This window comes from Pan troglodytes, chromosome 20 (assembly GCF_028858775.2).
Source record: "Pan troglodytes isolate AG18354 chromosome 20, NHGRI_mPanTro3-v2.0_pri, whole genome shotgun sequence".
NCBI lineage: Eukaryota > Metazoa > Chordata > Mammalia > Primates > Hominidae > Pan > Pan troglodytes.
In genome coordinates, this window is record NC_072418.2 from 7,986,056 (window position 1) to 8,009,937 (window position 23,882).

The 23,882-nt window shown below is 47.6% G+C and overlaps 1 protein-coding gene across 5 annotated transcripts in view; it reads left to right on the plus strand.

Moving 5' to 3' along the window:
* The window catches only part of SAFB (scaffold attachment factor B), a 45,531-nt gene that overhangs the window by 17,171 nt on the left and 4,478 nt on the right, over nt 1-23,882 (plus strand). For 3 of the 5 annotated variants that reach the window (XM_016934765.4, XM_016934767.4, XM_063801038.1), the window contains exons 3-15: nt 1,459-1,523; nt 1,605-1,811; nt 5,216-5,278; nt 7,891-7,918; nt 8,864-9,374; nt 9,800-9,849; nt 10,852-10,946; nt 12,987-13,136; nt 13,210-13,292; nt 13,933-14,072; nt 14,240-14,328; nt 17,114-17,220; nt 21,379-21,669. In XM_016934765.4, the coding sequence (XP_016790254.3) occupies nt 1,459-1,523; nt 1,605-1,811; nt 5,216-5,278; nt 7,891-7,918; nt 8,864-9,374; nt 9,800-9,849; nt 10,852-10,946; nt 12,987-13,136; nt 13,210-13,292; nt 13,933-14,072; nt 14,240-14,328; nt 17,114-17,220; nt 21,379-21,669 (1,879 nt within the window). The remainder of the gene's footprint in view (nt 1-1,458; nt 1,524-1,604; nt 1,812-5,215; nt 5,279-7,890; nt 7,919-8,863; nt 9,375-9,799; nt 9,850-10,851; nt 10,947-12,986; nt 13,137-13,209; nt 13,293-13,932; nt 14,073-14,239; nt 14,329-17,113; nt 17,221-21,378; nt 21,670-23,882) is intronic. The other 2 variants (XM_016934768.4, XM_016934766.4) reach the window with 1 other exon arrangement.

A 23,882-nucleotide genomic window follows, 5' to 3' on the forward strand; every position in this document is an offset into this window, starting at 1 on the left:
TACAGGCGTGAGCCACTGCGCCCGGCCGGAGCCGAAGTTTTTAAATAGTGGGGTGTAAATCAGAAATTTTTAGAAAAGTACAGGTGATCAACAACAAAAAGCAAATGACTCAAAGCAATTTGAGTAGTCAGGAGATAAATTCGTGTTAAAACAGTATTCCTTTTCTTACCTAGCATATTGGCAAAGATAAAGAAAAATAGCAAATTTTTAACAGAGATTCAAGAAAGATTGGCTTTTTTTTTTTCTTTTTTTTTCTGGAGACGGAGTCTCGCTCTGTTGCCAGACTGGAGTGCAGTGGCATGATCTCGGCTAACTGCAACCTCTGCCTCCCGGGTTCAAGCAATTCTCCTGCCTCAGCCTCCCGAGTGGCTGGGACTACAAGCGCACGAGATTGGCACTTTTTAATTCGCTGTTGATGGAAATGTATAAGTTAAAAAAAAACCTTCCTCTGCAATTTTTGTTTTGTTTTTGAGACAGAGTCTTGCTCTGTCATCCAGGCTGGAGTGCAGCGGCACGATCTCAGCTCACTGCAACCTAAACCTCCAGAGTTCAAGCGATTCTCCTGCCTCCGCCTCCTGAGTAGCTGAGATTACTGGCAACCGCCACCACAACCAGCTAGTTTTTTGTATTTTTAGTTGAGACAGGGTTTCGTCAGGTTGGCCAGGCTGGTGTCAAACTCCTGACCTCAAGTGATCCACCTGTCTCGGCCTCCTAATGTGCTGGACTTAACAGGCATGAGCCACCGTGCCCAGCCCCTCTGGAGTATCTTGATAGTATGTGGGTTTTTTGTTTTTCTTTCTTTTTTTTTTTTTTAACCGAGTTTCGCTCTTGTTGCCCAGGCTGGAGTGCAGTGGCGCAGTCTCGGCTCAGTGCAACCTCCGCCTCCTGGGTTCAAGTGATTGTCCTGTATTTTTAGTAGAGACGGGGTTTCACCATGTTTTCCAGGCTGGTCTCGAACTCCTGACCTCAGGTGATCCGCCCGCCTAGGCCTCCCAAAGTGCTGGGATTACAGGCGTAAGCCATCGCATCCGGCCCTTCTTTTTTCTTTTTAAGCATTAAAAATGTGCATACTCGGGCATGCGCAGTTTCTGTGGGAAAACATGTTCCTTAACTAAAAGGCAGCACATTTGCAACAAATAATTTTTCCCTCAAACAAGGACACTTGGGATAGGAAGAAGGGCAGAGCTGAGGACAGGTCTGATCCTGTTCAACTTTACTAAGAACCTGTTTTCTGCACTTCTACTTCCACAGCTCAGACAAGAACAGAACCTCTTCTGCTTGGGGGTGGGGCAGGGCTGTCTTGTGCGGAATGGCCTCATTCCTGGATTAGGAAGTGTCCCTAAGTAGTGAGGTGTCTCAGATGTTTATAAAGTGACCACTTGTGTAGTGCTCAGGGCATTGTTGCTTCTGTAAAGTGCGTATCATTTGATCTCATGCTGTAAATGATTCTGTCTTCAGGGCGCAAACCAGAAGAAGAGGGTGTGGAAGATAACGGGCTGGAGGAAAACTCTGGGGATGGACAGGTATGTGCAGCCTTGCGAGTGAGTAGCGTGGTGGATGGACCAGTGGCGGTCACATGATGGTTCGGTCTGGTTGTGTCACAGGAGGATGTTGAGACCAGTCTGGAGAACTTGCAGGACATCGACATCATGGATATCAGTGTGTTGGATGAAGCAGAAATTGATAATGGAAGCGTGGCAGATTGTGTCGAAGACGATGATGCTGATAACCTCCAGGAGTCCCTGTCGGATAGTAGAGAGCTAGTCGAGGGGGAAATGAAAGAGCTTCCGGAGCAGCTTCAGGAACATGCTGTAGGTAACCGGCAATGTCTCTAGAATGTGCCCTGAATGTATCAGTTCCACAATTAAAATAGGTGATCAGTTTCATATTGGGAAGTAAGTTGTTCTGTAATGCCAGTTCAGTAGAATAAGGGTCAGTTGGTTCAGATGATTCTGAACCAATTTGTTTTGTTGAAAGGTGATGTCTTATAACATTTCATACGTACTTGCTATCCATTTGCGGCATACAGTATGAGACATTTTGAGGACAACCATTCAGACTCTTCCTGTTGCAGGACTTGATCTGTGGTGTTATGGCCTAGGTACCTTGAAAGCATTGAACTAGGAAGAGGTTAGAAGTTGGTGTTTTCCTGTTAAGAAGCAATTGTTGAGCTGGGTGCCTTGATGCACTCATGTAATCCGGTAACTCAGAAAGCTGAGGCGGAAGGAGCAGCCCAGGAGTTCAAGGCTGTACTAAGCTATGATTGTGCAATTGAACTCCAGCCTGGGTGGCAGAGTCTGACAGAACCCTATCTCTTGTTTAAAACAAACAAACAAACAAAAAAAACAGCCAGTTGATACCTATCTTAAGAGTTAACCTCAAGTATTAACCTGGATGTTGTTTTTAAACGTAAATTTTTTTCCTGTTAGAAACATATCAAATGGATAGTAAGATTATAGTGGGTAGTATTTCCTGAATACTACCTACCAGGCATTGGCATTATGCCCTTCCTTTCTTTTTCTTTTTTTTTTTTTTTCTTTTTTTTTTTCTGAGACAGAATTTTGAGTTTTGCTGCTGTTGCCCAGGCTGGAGTGCAGTGGCGTGATCTCAGCTCACTGCAACCTCTGCCCCCTGGGTTCAAGTGATCTCCTCCCTCAGCCTCCCGAGTGAGTAGCTGGGATTATAGGCGCCCACCACCAAGCCCGACTAATTTTCTTGTATCTTTAGTAGAGACGGTTTTCACCATGTTGGCCAGGCTGCTTTTGAACTCTTGACCTCAGGTGATCCGCCTGCCTCAGACTCCCAAAGTGCTGAGATTACAGGTGTGAGCCACCACGCCCAGCATGTGCCCTTTAATTCTTCTAATAGCAACATGAGGTGCTGTTGTCCCCATTTTCAGTTGAGGAAATTGGGAAGGCAAGAACTAAAAAACATCTCCAGATGACACACAGCTCATAACAGAATAAGAACTAAGATCAGGCTAATTCCAGAGGCCATGTACTTAACTTATGTATGATGTTGTCTTGGTGCCATTAATTTGATATTAATTTCATTTACCTGATGATTAATGTTTGTCAGACAGAAAAAGTGATGCGTATGAGAAGCTGTGGGGCCCTTTCTGTGTTGGCTCGTGGGGGGCCCTGTTCTTGTCCTGGTCCTTAGGTCTTCCGCAGTGAGCGCTTCTCAAGCAGTCTTGGTGGACAGAAACCTTGTTGTATGCCAGTCAGTCCGCTTCTGCATTTCTTCAGAATATTTTTGCATTTCCTCTTGGAACTGATTCCAAGTATCCTTAGAGGTAGCAGATTGTCATATTTGAATGGAGGATTTGAGTCTGAGAAGTGGCTGAGAGTTATTCTGATACAAATAGGGTGTGCAATTTTTGGTGAGTCCCATTCATCAGCTTCTAAAAAGGAGTAGCAGAAACACTTGCACAGCAGCAGGAGTTACTTACCCTTCCTGAATGGCTGCATCTTCTTAAGGCTGTTTTTTTTCCCTCCTAAGCAGAAAATCATACATTCTGCAACAAAAGCTGGAAACATCCTAAATGCCTGGAAGCAGTATAGTTTTAAGGGTTGAGGCCAGGTGCGGTGGCTTGGCTGGGCACAGTGGCTCACACCTGTAATCCCAGCTACTCAGGAGGCTGAGGCAGGAGAATCACTTGGACCAGGGAGGTGGAGGTTGCAGTGAGCCAGGATTGTGCCACTGCACTCCAGCCTGGGCGGCAGAGTGAGACTCTCAAAAAAAAAAAAAAAAAAGTTCAGAGGTAGATTCTGGAGATGGTTCAATTTCTGTGTGTCCCTGGACAAACTCCTTAACCTCTGCTCCTCACTTGCAAGAGGTTTTCGGAAGATTCAATGGATGGATGTTTATTATACACTTAAAGCAGAAGTCATCAAGTTGGCTGTCACCTGGGTTGTTTTTGTTTTGTTTTGTTTTTGTTTTGGGGTTTTTTTGTTTTTGCTTTGTTTTGCTTTTTTTCAAGACAGGGTCTCATTGTGTAAATGAAGTTTTCTGAGAACACAACCACACCTATTGATACTGTTGTCTATGGCTGCTTTTGTGCTTTAGTGTCAGAGAGGAGTCCTGACTCATCTGTTCTACAATTCCTGAAGAATTTACTAGGCAGCTCCAACAAAGTGTTTCCCAGCCTAGTTCAATGCCTAGCATCTAGAAAGCACCGTAGAGTTATGAAATGTACCACCACGAATACAGTTTTTACTGCTGTGTAACCATCAAAATGAACTAAGCACATCTGTGTGAACTCAAACAATCTCCAAAAGAGAAGTGACACTTGGGGAGGGTTCAGAATGATGTGCTGCCCCTCGTGCAGATGTCGAAGGGGAGATGGTCTTTGGCACTTAAACACGTGTAGCGTATGCGATGACCGCTGCATGGCAGGAAGAAAGGAGTAGTGGAGAGTGGTTTTCAGTGAATGGGCTTTTGTACCTTTTGAGTCTTTTGATCGTGTGCGTGTCTTTCCTAGTGAAATATAGTGATAAAAATACATGCTGGTTATAAAATATCTGAAAACGTCTCCCCCTAAGTATATCTCAAATTTCAGGGCTTTAGAGCAGATGGCCAAAATTGGTTTCAGTCACAAATTATCTGAACCCCCTTTCTTTCTTTGGGGAATCCTTTGCCTTTTTGGGCAGAGCCTACTTCTTAGAATAAAAGCTATTCTTCCCCTGCAAGTAGGGTATAAGATATTGCCAGTCTCGAGCTCCTGTCCTCACCCTCATGCTGGGAGATGCTGTTCCGTTGAGGGAGGTACCTACCCCAGGGCCAGCAGGTCCCACATCCTCAGCATCCAGGCTGGGCGAGCAGCGGTGGCTGAAGGCTCCACTTCAGCAGGACTCTAGCCATTGCTCCTGGAAGAACAGCCCTCACCCTGTGCTCAGATCCACTTAGAGGCTGTGCACTCATTTTCATCTCTTTTCTGTTTGACTTAGACTTTTTTTTCTTTCTTTTGCATCTTAAAACCTACATAGCTACCATATTAGTAGATTTCCTAGTCTATGTGCAGGTGGACATTTACATACAACTTTTTTTTCAGTTTAGCTGCAATTATACTATAATAGTGTTTTGATTTCTGCCCTGGGTTTAAAATTTTGTTGTGAATTATTTTCATAGCTGTTCACTTTTCATTGTACAGATGTACCATTATGTTACGTTATTGTTGGTGTGATGAACTGTATTTTCTCCATTTATTTTACAGATAGAGGACAAAGAAACTATAAACAATTTAGATACTTCATCATCTGACTTCACTATATTACAGGTAAACTGTTGTATGTCTCAGTACTTTTAGAATGAAAGGTCAGACCACAATTTCTGGAAACCATTTCAGACACCATACGCCAGTTCCAGCTAATAATCACCACAAGGGTTGTTTCCTTTGTCAGGATCGTTAGTGGGTGTTTGCTTTCTGCTTTCCTCCAAATATAATGTATGCATTGCCAGGGACTTAACTCTAGGCTTCGACGAGTGGCCTCCAAGCGCTGTGGCTTACCAGCAGTCATTAGAGTCATGTTTTGTGGCATTCTTAATTTCATTGCTTGTGGGGGGGGAAGGCAGTCTGTCTCATCTACCCTGGGTGGCATCCCCTGCAGAAAGATGATTTGATGAGACAGCAAGAGGGCATGGCTACCTGGGAAAGATGAATAGGGCCCAGATGGGGATTGAGGGTTGACAGAGCCCTGTTGGGGAAGGTGGGGTCTCAGGGGTTCTGGTCTTGTCTTTGGGAAGTTTTTTTTGTTTTGTTTTGTTTTGTTTTTGTTTCGTTTTTTCTGAAATTGCCCAGATTTCATTTAATGACTGTATCATCCTACCTGTTTCATTGGCATTTCTGTAAATATTAAATCTTAGATGAGAACAAATGAGTTGAGAATTTCCAGGTATGATTTTTATATTTGTGGGTCTTGAGTTTCCTTTTTTTTTCCAGCCTACATAGATACAAATTGTTAGAACACACTTACCTAGGTAGCTGGCTAATTCTTAGGAGAACTTTTTGTGGAGAAATGAAGATCGAGCCAGCTTTTGCCCAGCCTTTTTATTTATTTATTTATTTTCCCGTCTTCTTTTTAAATGTCATCTATGCTATTGTAATTAGAAATCACCTTTTGGAAAAGATCTCCATTTGCTTCTGCCATGCAAGGGCAAGGGAGATACTGGAAAGCCAGAGCTCCAGCCTTGAGGAGGGCACAAATCTCAAGAAAATGTGGTGAAACCCAGTTCGCTTTTAGAGCTGCCGTCTCTCCACCTGCGAATTGACACGGCCATTCCCGACTCAGAAAGGAGAGGAGGAGCCGGATCTTGTCACTTTCCCCTGGCTCTTTCTTGGTCGCAGTCTCCCGTGTTAAAATGGGAAACCTACAGTCTCTCCTAAACAAATAGGAATGTATTTGCTTCTCTTTAGAGAAAATGAGGAAGAATTATTCTGCCAACATTGATGATTTGCTTCAGTCCTATGGTCTGAATTCCCAGCATGGGGTAGGGTACATGGGGAAAAAACTGATTAAAAATAAGTGAAAGCATGAGGAAAGTGTACAGTTTCATAGAGCATCCTGGAATGGCAGGGCAGTTCCAAGGGGAAGTTATAATTCAGTCACACCTACTTATTGGGTATATGTGAATCCCCTGTGATGTGTCAGGTGTGGCATTAACTACCAGCATTACATAGATGAATGAGAAGGAAGGGTGGTCCCCATGCTCATGGGGCCTGGCCTGATGGTTAACAGTGCAGACTCACACTCATACACGGCCTTTGCTCAGAGCCTGTCTCTGCTTCCCACCTGCTGTGTGTCCTTGGGCAAGTTACTCTGTCTGGTCACAGTCTGTTACTCTGTAAAAAGAAGGGTGCTACCATTAGGACCAACCTCCTGCGACCGATGACGAGTTTGTGTGTATGTAAGGTGCTTACATTTGTGCCTGGAACCTAGTCAGTGCCCATCAGTTGACTGGAATTCCAGAGGAGTGTACCTTGTGTGCACAGGAAACATAAAGGCTGGGGGATCACATCATGTGGAAAAAGCTCCTTTGCTTAGTGGGGCACAGCTGGAGTTGGGTTAGAGGGAAATAGGGAAAGCCTTCCTGAAAGGAGATGCCACTGAGCTGGATACTGAGGGATGTGGATGACTTGGCTGGATGGGGCAGGGGAGGGCTGGGCCTGTCAGGGAGGGAGGTGGCATAGGGATCCATTGGCTGAAGGCTGAAGGCCACAGAGGGACATGAGCTTACTGTGGACACAAGGTGCAGAGAGATGGGATGGGGATAATACAACCAGATACCACAATAGGCAAGGATGGCACCAGCCTGAGTGGACAGGGCTTCCTGGGAAGAGTCTGAATGACTTCTAGAACTGGCCTGGTGGGGACACTGATTGGAAGAGGAGATGAAGGAGGGAGGGTATTTACAAAGTTTTTCATGCTGGCACCACCATGCCAAGTAAGAGCAGGAGTCATACCACCTGGGCCTATATTCCCTCAGTCTTTCGAATATCAGAAAGTTGTCGTAGCTTCGTTGAGTGAAAAAGTGACTGTTAATGTGCCATGCATTCCTCTAGATGCTAACAGTAGAAAAATGAAAACACTGCTCTCCTTGAATTTGAGAGTTCAATCTAGAGAGTCAGGCATGCTTATGATGAGTGCCTGACCATGAAGTGAGACCAGTTCCAGGCCCCTGCAGGGGAGACTGAATGGAGGATGGGCTGAGTGAAGTGGATGCCAGTGTTATGGAGCCATTCCTAGAACAAGCAGGTTCTCCACCTCTTGCGTTTGTGAGTTTCCCTCCCTGGATTTTTAAAATTCCCTCTTCAGTTATTCTGGGTTTTCATTTGAATAAACTGTAGGTGTCATTCATCTGGCACAGTCTTATTTACGTTTTTTCTTGCAGGAAATTGAAGAGCCATCCCTGGAGCCAGGTACTGTTAAATGAAAAACTTACCAGCGGGGGTTTGGAACCATTCTAGTTTTCCACCTTCTCTAATTTGAATTCTTTGATTTTTAAAAGTTACCTTACTATAGTATACATTGTTCTAAAGGTTTACAATCCAAAACCTACCAGGATCATAGAGATTGGAAACCCAGCCATATCACCAGATCTGTGAAAGTGGCTCACTTCTCATTTTACAAAATGTATTGGTGAGATGAAAGTATCTCATGCCTTTTTGAATATCAACAGCATTGAATCATACATAGAGAAAGAGTTCCGGATGCCTCTCTTGAGAGCTAATACCTCTGCACCCACAAAACAGATCTTGTGATATTGGGCAGTAGCTTAATTTTGTGGTTTTTAATTGAGGCAGCTCAGGTAGTGGTAGGGAGATACATTTTAAAACATAAATTTGAGACATAACTGGATTCCAGAAGAGGAAAGAGTGTCTTCATGAGAATTCCAAACACTGTTCACTTTCTGGACTGCAAATATCTCAGAGCACGGATGGAAGAGATTCTGGTTTTCATGTTGGACTGTTCTGTTAAAAGAAATTCAAAGAAATTTGGAAATTGAGCTGTTCAGTGAATGGTGATACATTCAGTTAAGCAACTTGGACTTTGGAAGCTAAATTTGGAAGAGTCATATCTAAACGACGACAGAATGAAGACTGTCAAGAATCAGCCAGAAGGTTTTGGGGGTTAAATCTCTGGGATGCTTTTCTCTTCCGTGTAGCGTAGAGGCTTACCTAGAGGCGGTCGCGGCGCAGGTAGTGTAACCAGTATAACTTTGTGTACCCGCGGGTTTTCCAATCTCTGTGTAGCTAGCAGTTCTCTTCGTGTTAGTGTGGCAGCCGTGCCAGTTCCACATTTGTGATTGCTTTATTTCCCTGGTAATTAAACCTTGTGCCATTCTATTCCTGTTAAATCCGTAGAAAATGAGAAAATACTCGACATTTTGGGGGAAACTTGTAAATCTGAGCCAGTAAAAGAAGAAAGTTCCGAGCTGGAGCAGCCATTTGCACAGGACACAAGTAGCGTGGGGCCAGACAGAAAGCTTGCGGAGGAAGAGGACCTATTTGACAGCGCCCATCCGGAAGAGGGTGATTTAGATTTGGCCAGCGAGTCAACAGCACACGCTCAGTCGAGCAAGGCAGACAGCCTGTTAGCGGTAGTGAAAAGGGAGCCCGCGGAGCAGCCAGGCGATGGCGAGAGGACGGACTGTGAGCCTGTAGGGCTAGAGCCGGCAGTTGAGCAGAGTAGTGCGGCCTCCGAGCTCGCGGAGGCCTCTAGCGAGGAGCTCGCAGAAGCACCCACGGAAGCCCCAAGCCCAGAAGCCAGAGATAGCAAAGAAGACGGGAGGAAGTTTGATTTTGACGCTTGTAATGAAGTCCCTCCGGCTCCTAAAGAGTCCTCAACCAGTGAGGGCGCTGATCAGAAAATGAGGTTTGTTTTTTCTCAGTTTTAGACCAGACGCTATCTCCTTTTCATTGGTCATGTAATGACACACATAAGCTGTTTTTTTCTGCAATTGGCCAGCCAGACTGACGAAATTGTAGTTTTGCTTCTAAAGAATGTTTCGTTTCTCTTTGTGTATTTTACACTGATTACATAATCTTTTTTCTTTTCTCAACCTACCATGGTTGTGTTCTTTAATTCTTCCTAATTACCTTTAGCCCAGCAGAATTAATTAACTCCTGTGGGTCTGAAATCTTATGGTTAGGTCAGATTTTCAATACAAGTTTGTCGGGGTATCATTTTTTCAGAACTAAATTTCGGGTAGGTATGCAACCTCAGCACGAATTTTATGGTTTTGAGTTTGTTTCCTCCATGCTGCTTCCTTGTGGAGTGATATTGTCTTTTGTCTCTAGTTCTCCCGAAGATGACTCGGATACAAAAAGGCTTTCCAAAGAGGAAAAGGGTAGGTCACCTCGGCGACACCAGTCCCTTGGAGCATGTATGGCCTGGGCAGTGGCGGGTATTTGATTCTGGTTCATCGCGTGCTATGCTCCTTACCCAGGAGACTCCTGAGACTTTTGTGCAGTCTTTCTCCTTCTCTGCTGTTACCTCTACAGGTTCTGGGTTGTAGGAAGCATACCAGGTCCTAAGAGTTAACAGGCTGATTTGGTGCAGATCCTTGTGTTGGGAGCACATTCATCCTGTAACCCTTCATTAAATGCATTAACTGAGAAATAATTTTACCCTACCAAATTCCTTCTTAATCAGTGTTCTAAAGGAGTAAAAACATGGGATAGATACAGAGCTATACGTGGAAAGAGAAACAGTGCATTGTTGACACCAAGGTTGACTGTTCTGCTACATGGCCGTTGCACACTGCACTTCCTCCTGTAATTAAGCGATCACTAAGTTTTTTTGAGACAGAGTCTTGTTCTGTTGCCCAGGCTGGAGTGCAGTGGCGCGATCTCAGCTCACTGCAACCGCCGACTCCCGGGTTCTAGAGATTCTCCTGCCTCAGCCTCCTGAGTAGCTGGGATTATAAGTGCCCGCCACCACACCCAGCTGATTTTTTGTATTTTTAGTAGACATGGGGTTTCACCATGTTGGCCAGGCTGGTCTCGAACTCTTGACCTCGTGATTCGCCCACCTCAGCCTCCCAAAGTGCTGGGATTACAGGCGTGAGCCACCACACCCGGCCCGCAATTGCTAACTTTCTTAGGAAACCTCACATTGTCCCAATAGCCCCACTCAGTATTGTGACGGGCCCTGTGGTAGTGCTGCTGGGCCTGGTGTTGCACTGGAGGGTCTTGGTGAGGATAGTGGTCAGGCCCACAGCCCCATTTGGCTTTTAGTGCTGCCACTGCCTCAGGAAAAGTGGGAACCATGTCTCTTTTGGAAAGGTTGTCTCTAAGACTCAAGATCTTGTGGGTATTTGGGTTTTTACTAGAATGTTCTTTTGAAATAGGTCGCAGCAGTTGTGGTAGAAATTTCTGGGTTAGTGGACTCTCTTCTACAACCAGAGCTACAGATTTGAAGAATCTTTTCAGCAAATATGGGAAGGTAAGTGCCAGAGCTTTTCTGGAGAAGATACTTTGAAACCAGCGTTGTGTGGCCTTTACATGGAGGTCCTCTCCCCTCAGTGAGTTCTTTGAGAGATACCAAGGAGCTTACACTTGCTAATGGCTGGGGAGGGTCTGCCCGTCCACAGGTAGAGGTGAGAGTGGTGTGGAAGCTTCCAGAGCCCACATCACCACTGTATTTCCCTCCCTTCTCTGCGAGCTTGCCCCCTTCCCTGTGATGGCTCGTGGATCCATTTCTGTGTCCTCGGGACGTTGCACTCAGGCTGGGCTGCCAGGGTTGGCTGGTGGGGTGCTGGTCAGCATGTCTGGGAGACAGCAGTGTTCTTAGAACAGTGTTCGTGATGCTGGAACTCAGAACTCAGAACAGGGACCCTGGAGTCTGATGATAGGGGTCCTCACCACGGGTGTCTTGCGTCCATTGACTGAACCTCACCTCAGCAGCTGGGGGCTCTCAAAGTTGCTGCCTCAGTTCACCACTGGGGGCAGTTCTAGTGGCCTCTTGTCTGCAGCACCTGCCTTTCCTGAGCCCGTGAAGGTGGGGCTGATGGCACCAGCCCCCTACCTGCAGTGCCCAGCGCAGCCGCCTGGCCCTCCTCCCTGTGCTTTCTCACTCCCTTCCTCCCTGGTGTTTCCCAGACTTGCCTCCCAAACAGCCTCCTGCATTCAGGGCTCCTCGTCTCTCTCAGAGTCAGTTTCGGGGACTGCCAAAGGAAGGAGTCCAATCCTTTGTGTTACACAGTGAGGGTTCAACACATTGCAATATAGAAAACCAAGTGTTTTCCCTGATACTGACTTCGAAGAACTTAAAAGAGGATAAAACAGGCTGGGTGTGGTGGCTCACGCCTGTAATTCCAGCACTTTGGGAGGCCGAGGTGGGTGGATCATGAGGTCAGGAGTTTGAGACCAGCTTGGCCAGTATGGTGAAGCCTGTCTCTGCTAAAAGTACAAAAATTAGCCGGGCGTGGTGGCGCATGCCTGTAATCCCAGGTACTTGGGACGCTAAGGCAGGATAACAACTTGAACCCAGGAGGTGGAGGTTGCAGTGACCCGAGACCGTGCCACTGCACTCCAGCCTGGGACAGAGCAAGACTCCATCTTAAAGAAAAAAAAAAAAAGGATAAAACTAATTATGTCATTATTACGGACATAACTAAGGGCTTCTTGAGCCTCAGTGATACAAGGTGTGTGACTGGCAACACCTGCGCCAAGTCTCCCGTACTAGACCCCCTTTCCTGACTCCATGGCGTCCCCCAGCGGGTGGGTGTGCTCAGTGGGGAAGTGTTGCCCTGGAGACTGTAGTGTCTTGAGCGCAGCAGGCCTGATCTGGGTTAATTAGAGGACCGGGCCTCTCTGAGAATGTCCTCTGGGACTAGGATTCCATGTGGCATGATGAGCATGATTACCAGCCTCAGCCACTGGCTGCTGCAGGGCTTTTCCTGAGCCATGGTGTCTTCTGCCGTCAAAGGGCGACCCTAACTGCATCCTGCTGGAGTCGAGAAAACCAGGTAGACTGGAAAGGATGTGTCTACAGTAACTGAAACACATCACTGCGTTTTGTTACAGTCAATGATAGGGCAGATCTGAGTTCCAGAGCGCGGCTCACAGACCTTTCCTTGCATCAGTCTGTGCCGAAGTCTTTTTTTTTTCTTTTTTCTTTTTTTGCCCACATTACATCACTTCATAATTTACCACCTACGTAGCATGACTGTATATTTGGAATCATTTCTTCACAAGTTTTAGACCATATTAAAGGAACACTGGCAGAACCCTGTTTGATTTCCCTTTCGTCTGTTCCCCTACATTGCCCTCCTGGCCCCCTTGAGGAACTAGATGAGCGATTAGAACTGGCCAGAGGTCCTTGGAGGAACAACAGCGAAACAGAAGCATTAGTAGCATTGTCCTCCCCAGTCTAACACTTGTCGGACCCCTGATGAGCAGACTTCCCTGTGGGGTGTTCATATGCCCATGCCCCACTCAGTGGGCTTCATGTCTGAGTCATATTTGCCTGTTTTCCTTTGAGGTGGTGGGCGCCAAGGTTGTGACAAATGCCCGGAGTCCTGGAGCTCGCTGTTACGGTTTTGTCACGATGTCCACAGCAGAAGAGGCCACAAAATGCATTAACCACCTGCACAAGACGGAGCTCCACGGAAAGATGATCTCCGTGGAGAAAGTGAGTGGCCGTTTTCTTCCCAGGATATAGCCCACATTAGGAAATGAGGGTAATACTTGATTCTCTTTTTCAGGCCAAAAATGAACCTGTGGGAAAGAAAACCTCTGACAAAAGAGACAGTGACGGGAAAAAGGAGAAGTCGAGCAACAGTGAGAGGTACCCCTCCTTCCTGGCTAAATTAAAGGGGCAGGGTGTTTTTTGTTGTTGTTGTTTTGTTTTTGAGATGGAGTCGCGCTCTGTCGCCCAGACTGGAGTGCAGTGGTGTGATCTCGGCTCACCGCAACTCCACCTCCTGGGTTCAAGCAATTCTCCTGCCTCAGCCTCCTGAGTATCTGGGACTAAGGTGTGCACCACCACACCCGGCTAATTTTTGTATTTTCAGTAGAGATGGGGTTTCACCATATTGGCCAGGCTGGTCTTGAACTCCTGACCTTGTGATCCGCCCGCCTCGGCCTCCCAAAGTGCTCGGATTACAGGCGTGAGCCACCGTGCCTGGCCTGGGCAGGGTGTTTTAAACAGAATCTCACTCTGTTGCCCAGGCTGGTGTGCAGTGGCAAGATCTCTTTTCATTGAACCTCCACCTCCCTGACTCAACCAATTCTTGTGCCTCAGCCTCCCGATTTGCTTGGATTATAGCCATGCCCATTTGTGGTTTTAGTAGAGATGGGGTTTCACCATGTTGGCCAGGCTGGTCTCGAACTCCTGGTCTCATGTGATCCGCCCACCTCATCCCCCCAAAGTGCTGGGAATACAGGCATGAGCCACCACGCCCAGCCAACATGTCTGTTTTTTATAGATCTACAAACCTTAAGAGGGATGATAAATGTGACAGAAAAGATGATGCTAAGAAGGGTGACGACGGAAGTGGAGAAAAGAGTAAGGACCAAGATGATCAGAAACCTGGCCCCTCAGAGCGATCTCGAGCCACAAAGTCAGGTGGGCAGCTGATGAGCCCAGGAGATTCTGTTTTGTTTCTGTGCCTGGTGGAGTTTGTTAGTTTGCTGTGATTAGCTGGCAACGGAAACTGGATTCATGTTGCAGAGGGTTTTTCTCATCTGGGTATTCATGGTTTTCCACTTACACTTTCCCCGTCTTTTCTGTAGGAAGTCGAGGGACCGAACGGACTGTAGTAATGGATAAATCCAAAGGGGTGCCTGTGATTAGTGTAAAAACATCCGGATCCAAAGAGAGAGTGAGTATTAATTTTCTAACTAGGGTATTTTGCTCTTCTTTTCAGTTTGTATTTCTGTGTGTGTCTTAGGGAATTACTAAGCTTCATTTGAAAAAAGCTTTTGTCGGCCGTTTCGAAAATGTAGAAATCTCAAACTATTTTTTTTGAGACAGGTTCTCACTCTGTTGCCCAGACTAGAGTGCAGTGGTGCGATCTTGGCTCACTCCAACCTCCGCCTCCCAGGCTCAAGCGATTCTCCTGCCTCAGCCTCCCGAGTAGCTGGGATTACAGGCGCACACCATTATCTTTTTAGTAGAAACAAGGTTTCACCATGTTGGCCAGGCTGGCCTCGAACTCCTCACCTCAGGTGATCCGCCCGCCTTGGCCTCCCAAAAGTGCTGGGATTACAGGCATGAGCCACTGCGCCCGGCCTCAAATTATTTTAAGAAATGCAGAAAGCTTTCCTTTATCCTTACTTTTGCTCTGATAACTGTTAACTTATTTTCTAAAGCTAACTTTAAAATTTACATATGGGACTGTTGGCTTTTCCCTGAGTCGGTGTGTGGCAGTCCACGTTCCCTGTCTACCCTGAAAGTGTCAGCACCTCCCCGTGATGCATTCCTACACCCAGCAGTGTGGAGCATGCCATGGTGACCTGGCCCGTCTCGCCAGCCTCCCTCTAGCCTGCTCTCCACCTTGACCCCTTCCTGTACTCTTGCTGGGCTGCAGTGTGAGCTGGGCATGGTGGCTCATGCCTGTAATCCCAGCAGTTTGGTATGCTGAGCTGGGAGGCTACTTGAGCCCAGGAGATGGATACCACCTTGGGCAACATAGTAAGACCCCATCTTCACAAGAAATTTAAAAATTAGGCAGGCTCGGTGGTATGCATCTGTGGTCCCAGCTACTCAGAAGGCTGAGGTGGGAGAATGCCACTTAAACCTGGGAGGTCAAGACTGTAGTGAGCCACGTTCATTGCACTGCACTCTAGCCTGGGAGAGAGAGTGAGACCCCATCTCAAAAAAAAAAAAAAAAAAAACACACCTATTATTTGCATGGTCTGTGCACACCGAGCCACCCTTACTGGTTAACTGTCAACTGGGGACACTCTGAGAGCCAACTTCCCAGTTGCCAGCCAAGGACCAATCTTGGCAGCAGCCCCTCCTTAAGGAAGGAGAGGGACCTTGGACCCGCCTGGTCAACCCTCAGCTGCACGGAGGAGGAACCATTTCACTTGGTGAATGGAGCGGATTGCTTAGGAGCTTTCAGTCTCTGTGTGCCAGTATTATAGTATGTCATAGCCTTTTACCCTTGTTCTATAAAACACCTTTGGAAAATGGAAAAAGGAAAGTGTGGGTTCTAGGGATAAAATGAGAAGGTCTCTTAACAATGTCATCGGCACAAATAAGGTACTTGTCAAGTGTACCAGAAGTGCTTCATTTGGGAACTCATTGTGTGTTTAATTACGAAGGAAAAAGGAAAATTAAGAAATTTATTTTTGAAGCAAAAGACATAAAAAATTGGTGTTTTGATCTTACATGAAGTTTTCGGGGGCAATACTAATTTCCATTTTTTCTCTATTAAATGTACTGTTAGATCATATTTTAGCATTAAATGTTGATGAAATTCTGTGTCTTTCAATTATGATAAGCCAAATGTAAGGCTTGTTTGGATTAAACAGCTCATCTGTTTTTCACTAAAAGTTATTCATCACGTAGGACCTCCACATCTGATGGTTAGGCATGGATATATATACCTGATTCTTCCTGTTCCCCTATCACACCTACTTTTAACTTTTTTCATTTTTTAATTTTATTATTTATTTTTTATTTGTTATTATTATTTTTTAGACAGTCTGACTCTGTGGCCCAGGCTGGAATACAGTGGCACAATCTCAGCTCACTGCAACCTCCACCTCCCGGGGGTTTTTAAGTGATTCTCCTGCCTCACCCTCTTGAGTAGCTGGGATTACAGGCACCTGCCACTATGCCCGGCTAATTTTTGTACTTCTAGTAGAGACAGGATTTCTCCATGTTGGTCAGGCTGGTCTCAAACTCCTGACTTCAAGTGATCCACCCGCCCCGGCCTCCCAAAGTGGTAGGATTATAGGCGTGAGCCACTGCGCCAGCAATTTTTTTTTTTTTTTTTTTTTTTTTTTTTTTTCTTAAGTCAAGAGTATCGCTCTGTCGCCCATACTGGAGTGTAGTGGCGCATCCTCGGTTCACTGCAACTACTGCCTCCCAGGTTCAAGGGATCCTCCCACCTCATCCTCCAAAGTAACTGAGATTACAAGCATGCGCCACCATGCCCAGCTAATTTTTATTTTTTATTTATTTATTTTTATTTATTTATTTTTTGAGACGGAGTCTCAGTCAGTCACTCAGGCTGGAGTCGAGTGGCACGATCTTGGCTCACTGCAAGCTCTGCCTTCCGGGTTCACGCCATTCTCCTGCTTCAGCCTCCCAAGTAGCTGGGACTACAAGCTCCCACCACTATGCCCGGCTAATTTTTTTGTATTTTTAGTAGAGACGGGGTTTCACCGTGTTAGCCAAGATGGTCTCAATCTCCTGACCTCGTGATCTGTCCGTCTCAGCCTCCCAAAGTGTTGGGATTACAGGCGTGAGCCACTGCGCCCGGCAATTTTTATATTTTTAGTAGAGTCAAGGTTTCACCATGTTGGCCAGGCTGGTCTCAAATTCCCAATCTCAAGTGATCCACCTGCCCTGAACTTTGAAAGTGCTTGGATTACAGGCATAAGCCTCCGTGCCTGGCCTCTGCTTTAACTTTTTAATGTTCTTTGGTGAACTAGGCTTCCAAAAGCCAGGATCGCAAATCAGCCAGCAGAGAGAAGCGGTCCGTCGTGTCCTTTGATAAGGTCAAGGAGCCTCGGAAGTCGAGAGACTCAGAGTCCCATAGGTGAGTAGGGATCCAGGAACGGTTTGGTGTTTTTCCTAGAATGTGGTCATGACTGTCTTCTGGAAGGATGTTTGCAGAGTTCGCTGGGGTGGGATAGAGCTGTGAACCTTTTTGCTCCTTCAGCTTTCAGTTCATAGACTTGTTATGTTTTAACTTTCATCCTACGGCTCTTTTCTTTTCTTTTCTTTTCTTTTCTTTTCTTTTCTTTTTGGAGACAGAGTCTTGCTGTGTCGCGCCCAGGCTGGAGAGTGCAGTGGCGTGACCTCGGCTCACTGCAACCTCCGCCTCCAAGCAATTCTCCAGCCTCAGCCTCCTGAGTAGCTGGGACTATAGGCATGCACCACCACACCTGGCTAATTTTTGTATTTTTAGTAGAGACGGGGTTTCACCATGTTGGCTAGGCTGGTCTGAAACTCCTGACCTCAGGTGATCCACCTGCCTTGGCCTCCCAAAGTGCCGGGATTACAGACGTGAGCCACTGCACCCGGCCTACTTACAGCTCTTTTCAAATAAGTCTCTTCCCAAAGATTGTAGAAGGTAACAAAGGCAGGGAGATGGAATGCCTTCCAGCGTCAGTAGTGCTCGTCAACAAAAAATACCAAATTTGCTCCAGAAGATGTGAAAGCAGGAAGAGAGACAGTGAGGTAGACCCAGCGAGGGCACTGAGAGGGCTTCCTTTTTTTTTGAGATGGAGTCTGTGTCGCCCAGGGTGGAGTGCAGTGGCATGATCTCAGCTCACCGCAGCCTCCATCTCCCCTATTCAAGCAGTTCTCCTGCCTCAGCCTCCCAAGTAGCTGGGACTACAGGCGCAAGCCACCACACCCGGCTCATTTTTGTATTTTTAGTAGAGATGGGGTTTGGCCATGTTGGCCAGGCTGGCTTCAAACTCCTGACCTCAAGTGATCTGCCTGCCTCGGCCTCCCAAAGTGCAGGGATTACAGGCATGAGCCACTGCTCCAGGACTGACAGGGCCTCATTCTTAAATAAGTCAAGAAGTAAACACAAACGTTATTGGCGAATTACAGCTAATTTATCTTTTCTATGAAATACTTCGTTAACTTTAGTTTTAAAAGTAAGGACCCCCCTGGGCGCAGTGTCTCACATCTCAGCACTTCGGGAGGCCGAGGCTGGTGGATCACCTGAGGTCAGGAGTTCGAGACCAGCCTGACCAACATAGTGAAACGCAGTCTCTACTAAAAATACAAAATTAGCTGGGCATGTAGGCCAGGCGCAGTGGCTCAAGCCTGTAATCCCAGCACTTTGGGAGGCTGACCAAGGCGGGCGGATCACGAGGTCAGGAGATCGAGACCATCCTGGCTAACACGGTGAAACCCTGTCTCTACTAAAAATACAAAAAATGAACTGGGCGTGGTGTCGGGCGCCTGTAGTCCCAGCTACTCGGTAGGCTGAGGCAGGAGAATGGCGTGAACCCGGGAGGCAGAGCTTGTGGTGAGCCAAGATCGCGCCACTGCACTCCAGCCTGGGCGACAGAGCAAGACTCCATCTCAAAAAAAAGGGGGGGGGTCGGGGGGCCGGGCGCGGTGGCTCACGCCTGTAATCCCAGCACTTTGGGAGGCCGAGGTGGGTGGATCACAAGGTCAGGAGTTCAAGACCAGCCTGGCCAACGTGGTGAAACCCCATCTCTACTAAAAATACAAAAATTAGCCGGGTATGGTGGTGCGTGCCTGTAATCCCAGCTACTTGGGCTGAGGCAGGAGAATCACTTGAACCCAGGAGGTGGAGGTTGCAGTGAGCCGAGATTGCGCCACTGCACTCCAACCTGGGTGACAGAGCGAGACTCCGTCTCAAAAAAAAAAAAATTAGCTGGGCGTGGTAGTGCATGTCTGTAATCCCATATACTTGGGAGGCTGAGGCGGGAGAATCGTTTGAACCCAGGAGGTGGAGGTTGCAGTGAGCCAAGATTGCACTCCAGCCTGGGCAACAAGAGCAAAACGCTGTCTCAAATAAGAAATAAGGACAATTAGTTTAAAAGGAGGGGGAGAGGGCACTGCTCTGCCTATAAAGTAATCACCCTTTTATTCCCTTTTTTGTTTTCGAGACGGAGTCTTGCTCTGTCTCCCAGGCTGGAGTACAGTGGCACGATCTCAGCTCACTGCAAGCTCCGCCTCCTGGGTTCATGCCATTCTCCTGCCTCAGCCTCCCTAGTAACTGGGACTACAGGCGCCTGCCATCATGCCCAGCTAATTTTTTGTATTTTTAGTAGAGACGGGGTTTCACCGTGTTAGCCAGGTTGGTCTCGATCTCCTGACCTCGTGATCCACCCGCATCGGCCTCCCAAAGTGCTGGAATTACAGGCGTGAGCCACTGCGCCCAGCCTATTCCTTTAAAAAGAAAAAACAAACAAACAAACAAAGTCTCCCATAGTCCTGTGAATGCAGGCATTGGCAGGTGTCATTTCTGCTGGGGGAGTAATGAACGCGGGCAGCCTGGGGGGCCCCCACAGGAGCCTGCCGTGCTAAACACTAGAGTGTTCCAGACCCTAGGCCCCTCTCCATATCTGGCATAGAGGAACCTATGAACAAGGAAGTGTGGGCTTGGGTATCCCGTCAGGTTGTGAGCATTTGGACACAACTGAAAAGTTCCCATAAACCGCAGCCCTTTCATACTAGGGGCTCCTCCGGAAGGTGCTGAGATCCACAGAGGCAGGTGTGGGCGGATCCAAGACATGTTGGGTGAACTAAGGAGGTTGCAGTCATTTGGGTCCAGAACATTATGAGGCAAGATTATACATTTCTGCTGGGACAGAAACACACAGTTGTCCCAGAAACGACTGGCTTCAGTACCCTTGTGGATACCAAAATTTGCAGAGGATCAAGTTTCTGATATAAAACTGTGTGGTATTTCTGCATATAACCCATGTACATCCTCCTGTACACTTTAAATCCCTTCTAGATAACTTCTAATACAATGAAAATGCTGTGTCAGTAGTTGGTATACTGCAGAGGTGCTTTTTTTTTTAAGTAGCTCCCTGCACACACCTTTTTTTTTTTTTTTTTTTTTGGAGACAGGGTCTCACTCTTTCACCCAGGCTGGAGTTAAGTGGTGCAATCATAGTTCACTGCAGCCTCTACCTCCTGGTTTCAAGTGATTGATCCTCCCACCTCTGCCTCCCAAGTAGCTACCACGCCTGGCTAATATAATTTTTTCTGGAGACGGGGTCTCACTATATTGTCCAGGCTGTATATCTATAACTGTGTAGGTAAAGGATCAAAAGAAGAAAATCTGAGCCTGGGCACAGTGGTTCATGCCTATAATCCCAGCACTTTGGGAGGTGGAGGCGGGCAGATTGTTTTGAGCTCAGGAGTTCGAGAACAGCCTGGGCAACCATCTCTACCAAAAAAAAAAAAAAGACAGTCTGGCTCCTGTCTGTTCTGTTTTATATACAAAGACTGGAGAAATGCACTAAAATGTCATCTGTATCCAAAAGATACGGCTGCTAATGTCCTTACACTTGGGGGGCCTGCTAGCCCCACCTCACAAAGACTCATTTCATCCTGTGGTCTAGGGAGTGAAGGTTCCAATTCACACTCACTCGCTATGAAGCATATACTCTGTGGCTTTTTTTTTTTTTTTTTTTTTTTTTTTTCTGTTGCCGGGCTGGAGTGCAGTGGCTCACTGCAACCTCTGCCTCACGGGCTCCAGTGATTTTCCTGCCTCAGCCTCCGGAGTAGCTGGGACTACAGGTGCGTGCGTGCCACCATGCCCAGCTAATTTTTGTATTTTTAGTAGAGACAGTTTCACCATGTTGGCCAGGCTGGTCTCGATCTCTTGACCTCATGATCCACCCACCTCAGCCTCCCAAAGTGCTGGCATTACAGGTGTGAGCCACCGCGCCCGGCCTGTTGCTTATTTTTGACTGGCTGTTTCCTGAAATCACTTGTCAAGCTCCAGGAAATGTTGGAGAAAGGAGGCCCAGTTCTGATCACACACACACAGCCTGGGCCTCACTCCTGAGATCTTCCTGGGCTCCTCCTGTGGGCCCGAGAAGCCTTCTTCCCGCTGGAGTGTACGGTTCTGCAGACCACGTAGTGGACGCACAGCCCTGGAGTCTGTGCGACCCAGAGTCTTACTTAAAGTCAGTCCTGGGACCTGGCTGGGGGTGTCTAGGTCCCCTTCTGCAGCTCTACTGTTGTGCAGCAGGGTGCGTGAACGCAGTGAACGCGAACAACGCATGCAGGCGCAGTGGGAGCGCGAGGAGCGTGAGCGGCTGGAGATTGCCCGAGAGAGGCTGGCCTTCCAGCGCCAGCGGCTGGAGCGGGAGCGCATGGAGCGGGAACGGCTGGAGCGCGAACGCATGCACGTGGAACACGAGCGCAGGCGCGAGCAGGAGCGCATCCACCGTGAGCGCGAGGAGCTGAGGCGCCAGCAGGAACTGCGCTACGAGCAGGAGCGGCGGCCCGCGGTGCGGCGGCCCTACGACCTGGACCGGTAAGCAGATCCATGCTGCCCTTAGCACGTGGCGTTCAGAATCGTGTTAGGGACCTCACAGTCGAGTTAGCTTGAGATTTTTTTTTTTTTTTTTTTTGAGACGGAGTCTTGCTTTGTCGCAGAGGCTGGAGTGCAGTGACCCGATCTTGGCTCACTGCAAGCTCTGCCTTCCGGGTTCACACCATTCTCCTGCCTCAGCCTCCCGAGTAGCTGGGACTACAGGCGTTCGCCACCACTCCCGGCTAATTTTTTTGTATTTTCAGTAGAGACGGGGTTTCACCGTGTTAGCCAGGATGGTCTCGATCTCCTGACCTCGTGATCCACCTGCCTCGGCCTCCCAAAGTGCTGGGATAACAGGTGTGAGCCACCGCGACCGGCCAGCTTGAGATCTTTCATTCAAAGGAAGCATAGGCCGGGTGCGCTAGTTCACGCCTGTAATCCTAACATTTTGGGAGGCCAAGGTGGGCAGATTGCCTTAGCTCAGGAGTTGAAGACCAGCCTGGCCAACATGGCAGAACCCCGTCTCTACTAAAATACAAAAAATTGGTCGTGGTGACAGGCGCCTGTAATCCCAGCTACTGGGGAGGTTGAGGCGGGAAAATCGCTTGTACCCAGGAGGCAGAGGTTGCAGTGAGCCAAGATCGTGCCACTGCACTCCAGCCTGGGCAATAGAGTGAGACTCCGTCTCAAAAAAAAAAAAAATTAGAGACAGGAGGCTGGATAAAGTAGTGCTGGTTAACTAACCAGGTTCAGGGGTGGCACAGACCTCCTGAGGAGGGAAGCTCAGGCATGTAGAGAGCGTCACAAGTGCCCTATTGCACCTCCTTTAAGGCCTTTTCCTTTTTTTTTTTTTTTTTTTTTTTTGAGATAGAGTCTCGCTCTGTTGCCCAGGCTGGAGTGCAATGGCGCGATCGCTGCTCACTGCAACCTCCACCTCCTGGGTTCAAGCGATTCTCCTGCCTCAGCCTCCCTAGTATTCGGGATTACAGACACCCACCACCACACCCGGCTAATTTTTGTTTTTTTAGTAGAGATGGGGTTTTGCCATGTTGGTCAGGCTGATCTCAAACTCCTGACCTCAGGTGATCCACCCACCTCAGACTCCCAAAGTGCTGGGATTACAGGCGTAAGCCACCGCCCCCGGCCTTGTCCTGGCTTTTTAAATCCATTGTAATTTGTTTTTGCTTATTCTAGAAATAAAAGAAAGAATTTTTAAAAAAAATTTTTTTTTTTTGAGACGGAGTTTTGCTTTCGTTGCCCAGGCTGGAGTGCAATGGCATGATCTCAGCTCACTGCAACTTCTGCCTCCTGGGTTCAAGCAATTCTCCTGCTTCACCCTCCCAAGTAGCTAGGATTATAGGCATGTGCTACCACACCCGGCTAATTTTTTGCATTTTTAGTAGATACCGGGTTTCACCATGTTGGCCAGGCTGTCAAACTCCTGACCTCAGGTGATCCACCCACCTTGGCCTCCCAAAGTGCTGGGATTACAGGCATGAGCCACTACGCCCGGCAGTAAGATTAATTTTAATTTCTCAAACATACTGAAGAGGAGGTATGAACACAAAATGCTGAGCATGGCTGCTGTGAGGAGTCAGGTGTGTAATTCCAGCAGTGATTGTGTCAGGCTTTACACTTGCACTGCAACCTGGCAAAAATTGCTGTTTGTTGTTTCTTTCTATTGCATGGGTTGAAGAGGAGCCCAGGTCATACACAATGCAACTTCTATAAAGGGCCTTGTAAACTGTTCTAGGATCTATTATGCTTTGGTACGAAATCCTTCTGATGACAGTTCATTATGGTCATCTGTGTATTGCAGCAGTACATGGCCAGTGCTGCTGGCAGGGCAGGAGGTCAGCCTTGGGGCGAGAGAGATGGCAGGTGCACTTGACAGAGCCCCTCGGGGTGGAGGCTCACGTGGTCTTCCTGAGCGGAGGTGGCTGTGTAGGGCTCCAGAAGCCATCTGCAGGCAGCCCATAGGACTGACTGCTTAACTAATGGCTCCCTCTTTGGAAAACCGAGGCCGCTTTTCATCAGGGGAGGTGGGTGCATGGGAGAAAACAAAACAACTGTGCAGTCACTGGGGTCAAATCAGACCTTGCCTCCTATAGGAGAGAACACTCTTGGTGAAAGTCATCCTGGTTCTGTGAAGCGCTAGGGGCCAGCTCCCACAAAGGTGATAGATACATTTGGGGTGGGGGATCCCTCTATCT